Source organism: Lagopus muta, chromosome 3 (assembly GCF_023343835.1).
Source record: "Lagopus muta isolate bLagMut1 chromosome 3, bLagMut1 primary, whole genome shotgun sequence".
Lineage (NCBI taxonomy): Eukaryota > Metazoa > Chordata > Aves > Galliformes > Phasianidae > Lagopus > Lagopus muta.
The window spans coordinates 80949707-80955578 of NC_064435.1; the positions used below are offsets into that span (position 1 = coordinate 80949707).

General features: G+C 59.7%; 1 protein-coding gene across 1 annotated transcript; it reads right to left on the reverse strand.

Moving 5' to 3' along the window:
• Nucleotides 1-235: 235 nt before the first annotated feature.
• Nucleotides 236-2728, reverse strand: LOC125690320 (tubulin beta-2 chain). The gene is made up of 4 exons (XM_048938511.1): nucleotides 2601-2728; nucleotides 2113-2221; nucleotides 1741-1851; nucleotides 236-1529 (listed from the first exon to the last, which is right to left on the reverse strand). The coding sequence occupies exons 1-4, from the start codon at nucleotides 2655-2657 to the stop codon at nucleotides 469-471; spliced, it is 1338 nt and encodes a 445-aa protein (XP_048794468.1). The 5' UTR covers nucleotides 2658-2728; the 3' UTR covers nucleotides 236-468.
• Nucleotides 2729-5872: the final 3144 nt, after the last annotated feature.

Below are 5872 nucleotides of genomic sequence, written 5' to 3' on the forward strand. Positions count from 1 at the left end.
TTGAACTCACAGTGCCTGTGGATTAGCTACCCTCTTACAGTGCCCATACATTAACAACTCACTTAAGCTGAGTAACTGCAGTTTACGTATTCTGCAGAATTAATGGCCTGAAAAATCTTGTTTTATTGACTTAAACCTTTCACTGAGGGTAAAGGCTTAGAATGAGAAGTGAAAGAGACAGAAAACTAGAAGAGTTATTTTCTAGAACTAGAGAGAAATAAGGCAGAGGACACAGTTTAGAACACAAAAAGCCTTTATGTTTGAGAAGTTAACCATTTCAACAGAAGACTCTGAAGTATTTTTGCAACTACTGTTACATTGGACAGTTGAGGATACAAAACTGCTGACAAAAGCAACAGTGGAGAGCACCAAATTAAGAAACGCATGCTTCAGCACAACTGCACAGATTTCTCCTCTCAATGAACACTTGCCTGCTCAGACTACACTTGACTTCTACCCATTTCCACTTCATGCCTCATCCTCCTCTCCTTCCTCTTCAAATTCACCCTGCTCATCAGCAGTGGCATCCTGGTATTGCTGGTACTCCGAGACCAGGTCATTCATGTTGCTCTCCGCCTCCGTGAACTCCATCTCATCCATGCCCTCGCCCGTGTACCAGTGCAGGAAGGCCTTGCGCCGGAACATGGCCGTGAACTGCTCCGAGATCCTCTTGAAGAGCTCCTGGATGGCCGTGCTGTTCCCTATGAAGGTGGCGGACATCTTGAGCCCACGCGGGGGGATGTCGCAGACGGCCGTCTTCACGTTGTTGGGGATCCACTCCACAAAGTAGCTGCTGTTCTTGTTCTGCACGTTGAGCATCTGCTCGTCCACCTCCTTCATGGACATGCGGCCTCGGAAGATGGCAGCCACCGTCAGGTAGCGGCCGTGGCGGGGGTCGCAGGCGGCCATCATGTTCTTGGAGTCGAACATCTGCTGCGTCAGCTCGGGCACCGTCAGGGCTCGGTACTGCTGGCTGCCGCGGCTCGTCAGCGGGGCGAAGCCCGGCATGAAGAAGTGCAGCCGGGGGAAAGGCACCATGTTGACCGCCAGCTTGCGCAGGTCGGCGTTCAGCTGGCCGGGGAAGCGAAGGCAGGTGGTCACGCCGCTCATGGTGGCCGACACCAGGTGGTTGAGGTCCCCGTACGTGGGAGTGGTGAGCTTCAGGGTGCGGAAGCAGATGTCGTACAGGGCCTCGTTGTCGATGCAGTAGGTCTCATCCGTGTTCTCCACCAGCTGGTGCACAGAAAGGGTGGCATTGTAGGGCTCCACCACCGTGTCCGACACCTTGGGAGAGGGCATGACGCTGAACGTGTTCATGATGCGGTCGGGGTACTCCTCCCGGATCTTGCTGATGAGCAGGGTGCCCATCCCCGAGCCGGTGCCGCCGCCCAGCGAGTGGGTCAACTGGAAGCCCTGCAGGCAGTCGCAGCTTTCCGACTCCTTCCTCACCACGTCCAGCACGGAGTCCACCAGCTCAGCACCTTCGGTGTAGTGCCCCTTGGCCCAGTTGTTGCCGGCCCCGCTCTGACCTACGGGCAGACCGGCAGCAGCGAGCCACGTCAGTGCCGCCGGAAGGAGCGCAGATCCACCGCCGCCCCCCCACAGAGCTCGCACCCCTCTCGTTCCCATCCCCAGGGAATTGCTGGGATCCAGCGCCCCGGCTCGCTCACACGCCTGCTCCGAGCCTCCTGCACACACCTCGCTCACGCTGGGGGACGCCTCCACGGCACGCTCACTCACCAAAGACAAAGTTGTCGGGTCGGAAGATCTGTCCAAAGGGGCCGGAGCGCACCGAGTCCATCGTGCCGGGCTCCAGGTCAACCAGGATGGCACGGGGGACGTACTTGTTACCTGCGGGAGGAACCAACGCAGTGTTACGGCCCTGCAGCCACAGCAGCACTGCTGTGCTCACCGCAGGCTCCCTGTAAGTCACCACCAATGGCACAAGGGCATTCTTAAGAGCGAATCAGGGGCAAAGACACAAATGAGCTATAGAGCTGTGCCAGGAAACAACATGCTGCACACAGCTCTCACAAGAGAGCACACATGTGAGGTCCCTGTACTCTCTCCCAGGGGAGATGGAGGAGGAAAGTCACTCCACGGAGCAGTTACCTGTGGCTTCATTGTAGTACACGTTGATTCTCTCCAGCTGCAGGTCGCTGTCCCCATGGTAGCTGCCGGTGGGATCGATACCATGCTCATCGCTGATGACCTCCCAGAACTGCAGGGACCATCAGAGGGACAGGGGCGTCACCGCGGCCCCGCCCCCCCGACCACCGCCCCGCCACGCAGCGCGTGGAGATCCACAGCCGCCCCACGGCGCTCGGCTGTGACACCGACACCCTGGGAGCCCGCAGCCCACTGAGACGGCGGCAAGCAGAATTGCTTCCTCGCACGCCCACCTCGGAGCCGCGCCACGCCCGCACCACGGAACCACCGCAACGCGACCGGGAGCCGCCGGCAAGGAGGAGCCGAGCAGAACCGCTCGTGCCTGGGGACGTGAGGACCCCATATGGGAGCCCCGCTTTAGAGCGCACGGAGACGGGCGCGCGCGAACACGTGGCAGATCGCCATGCACACGGCAGGGCGGCGGCCCGTACCTTGGCGCCGATCTGGTTGCCGCACTGCCCGGCCTGGATGTGCACGATCTCACGCATGATGCCGGTGTCCGCCGATGCCGCGCTGCTCCCGCTCCGTCAGCTCCCGCACTCTGCGCTGCAGCGGCCGCGCCCCGCTCCGCGCCTTAAATCGGGGCGCTGCGCACCGCCCCTCGGCGACGTCACGCGGCAGCGGCGCGCAGCCAATGGGAGCGCGAGAGCGGGGCGGGGCTGCGGCGCCGGAACCTGTAGCGGGGAGCGGGGGGCGGGAATAAGGGCGGGGCTTCGGGACGGCCCTTCGCGCACCGGGGCCGACGCCCGGACCCCGCCCTGCCCCGCCGCCGGCACCGGGGACAAAGGCGCGGGCTGCACGGGTGTCTGGGCCGGGGCGGCGGTTCGGGGGTCGCGCCCCAGGGCTGCGTTCACTGTGTGGGTGCCGAAGCGTCCCACCGGCGCGGTACTGGCGGCGCCGCTCCTCGGCGCCCGCTCGGCCCTTTGTTCGCCCATCGCTGCCGCAGCGGCGGGCGGTGCCGGGAGGGGCGGGGGCTGTCACAGGGGGGATCCGCGAGTACCTCCGTGAGCCGACAGCCGCTGCTGGAAGGGGGGGAGGCTGCTGCCTGCGGGGCGTCGGTGCGCTCTGCCCCCAGCTGCAGGGCACGCACGCTACCAGCGGGGCGGTGTGGTTGGCCGCTTGTTGGTTTTTCCCCCAGATGTGAAAGAAGCGCCTTGCCCCGAGCCGGGGAACGGCCCGACATCGGGGTGCGGCTGTCCCGGGGGCACCCGGCTCGCCCCCCTTTGCCCTTTGTCACTGCTCGTCTTCTTTGTCCCCGCCGGCCGCCCGCGCGACCCGACCGCACCGCGGGTCTCCATGCCTCTGATTTCTGCCTCCTTGCCAGAGCGTCCCACCTCCCTTTGTTAGCGCCGCAGCTGCGGGGGGGTTGTGGGGCTGGAAACGCACCCGCGGGGTTGTCTCTTCCACGGGGATCTGGGGGAAAATCCCATCACTTGCACTCCCCGTAAGAGCTGTCTGCGCTGGGCTGAGCCAGGAGCGATTCCATTGTCTGGCTGAGCACGCCTTGCCGGCAATGTGTACTTTGAATTCCACGCGAAAGGTTTTTGCGGCACGCTAAGGGTGGGGTGGACGCCTCTACCATCGCTCGCCTAACAAGCAGCCCGCAGAACAGCAGCTCCCTCGGAGCACCGCATGCTGCAGGTGCTGACCGAGCGGTGCCTTTCTCCCCTGCTGCTGCTGAAAGGACGGCTCGGCTCGGCTGCGGCAGAGCTGGTGCAAAATGCCGGGACCACGAGTGCTTGCCGCTGTTATCTCCAGGTGTTCCGAGTGCCACACGCTGTGTGTTAGTTGCTTGCTACAAGATTTATTGGCATTGCAGGGAGTAGCTGATCTCGCTTATCCTCCTTACCTACGCTAAGCTCATTGCCAGCAGCTCCAGGCTCTGAAGGAAGCCATTTTAAAACCCAGTTCAAGAGAACGGATTATTAGCACCAGAAAGAAACCCACTCTGCATGCTTGTTCCTAGAAGAAATTAATTCACAGATCTGAAAAGGAGGAATACGTGCCTGTGTTTTCTATAGAACTTGTTGAGACTGGAAGGGAAAAAGAAAAAAAGAAAGGAAAATAAAAAAGAAAAGAGGTTATTTCCAAATGAAATATGGGGGATAAGGGGGGAGAAGCAGGTCTGTGTTTTTCTATGTACTCCAGCTGAAGGCTGCGGCCATGCATGGGAGCCACCCAGATAACTGCGGCAGCCTTTGGGCAGGGCTCGGCGCACTCGTTGCAAATGCTCCGCAGGGCCATGGCTTGCTGGGCCGCTCCTTTCTGCTGCCTAGCTTTTCCTCCCTGCACCCCCGTGTCTGCCGGCCGCGGGCTGGATGCCACCCTCAGCAGTTCCCCAGGCAACCGGCCCGGTGGCAGAAACAGGCTGAGCGGCAAAGGGAGGGGAACAAAAAGCCCCGCAACAATTTCGCTCCCAGGGCTGATTTCCCATGGTGTAAAAGTGGTGTGGCTACATGAGCCAGGCAGCAGCAGCTCCTGGGTTGTTGTGCAGCCATCCCTGTCAGCCATGTGAGTGAGAGGAGGCACAAAGTGACCTCAGCACAAAGCCCATTTAATGAAGCTCGGAGGATCGGGCCGGTTTTCTCCGATGCATGCTCTCCCCAGTGCTGTTAGGGTTTGCATCCTCCCAGCTGGGAGCTGGATGTGATCCCCTTCAGCCCTCTGCTGCCAGAGTGATGGCTGATGGAAGCCAGAGGCCCTGGCAGGGGGCAGAACTTGGCCCTTGGCGGCCAATGAATGCCCCAGGGAAGGACTTGTCGTCTCACTTTGTGATATCTGCATTGGTGCGATGTGCTGCAGCAGTGTGTGTGCTCATCGCGATGCTTTTCCCAAGGAGGAACTTGCTCTTCCTTTTGGAAACTGTGTGCCTACCATACATACTCATCCAGGGGCACCCCAGGAGGATGCGAATGGCTCAAAGACATGGCAACTATGTGCGAGGCTGGGGAGCTCCATGGTGTAGGGGCACAGCTAGTGGGCACAGTGATGGCAGGTTGATGGTTGGACTTACAGATAATCTTAGCGGTCTTTTTCAACCCTAAAGATCCTATGATTTGGGAGGATTTCACATTGGTGTCCAGGCTGAGGAAATGTTTTTGTCTCAACCCATGCTGGCCGGAGGGAGAGGGTGCGAAGCAGCACAAGGCTGCGTGCTTGGCATGCCTTCTCTGCAAGCTTGCTCCCACTCCTGCACAGCCTCGCTGCACAGCCTGGCCCAGGATCCTGAGAAAATCGCTAAGCTCCGAGAAAGTCATTAGAGCAGAGCCCCGCCAGATAGGAGAAGGTAAAACTGCAGACAGAAAGAGGATTATAGGAACAGGATCATGGGTAGCTCCAGGGCAGGGAAGGATCAGCAGTGGCGCAGAAAGCCTTTCTGTAGGATGCTAAGGGAAGAAAAAGAGGGCTGGGAAGGATGACTGCTAGGGAGAGCTGCCGCCCTACAGTGCTTGCAGTGTGAGCATTTCTTGTTCTGGCTCATCCGTGCTCAGGCTCACAGGTGTGCCCTCACTGCAGCAAAGGGCGGTGTGAGCATCTAACAGCATCTTAAACCGTGTGTAGTAGGTGACTATGAACCACTGCAGTACAAAAGGGAGGTGAGAAATGGTGTCCGTGATGAGGAAATGATCGAGCAATTAGAAGGGCAGAGTTTTCCCGAGATGATGCAGGAGTGCTGATGAGGAATCGATCCTCACATAAATCT

What these genes read in the sequence shown, in the direction of transcription:
- LOC125690320 (XM_048938511.1), bottom strand. Translation starts at nt 2,657, where the DNA reads ATGCGTGAGATCGTGCACATCCAGGCCGGGCAGTGCGGCAACCAGATC. An exon ending in GTACTACAATGAAGCCACAG is followed by an intron (nt 1,852 to 2,112) that starts GTAACTGCTCCG and finishes TTCCTCCCGCAG; the next exon opens with GTAACAAGTACGTCCCCCGT. An exon ending in ACCCGACAACTTTGTCTTTG is followed by an intron (nt 1,530 to 1,740) that starts GTGAGTGAGCGT and finishes GTCTGCCCGTAG; the next exon opens with GTCAGAGCGGGGCCGGCAAC.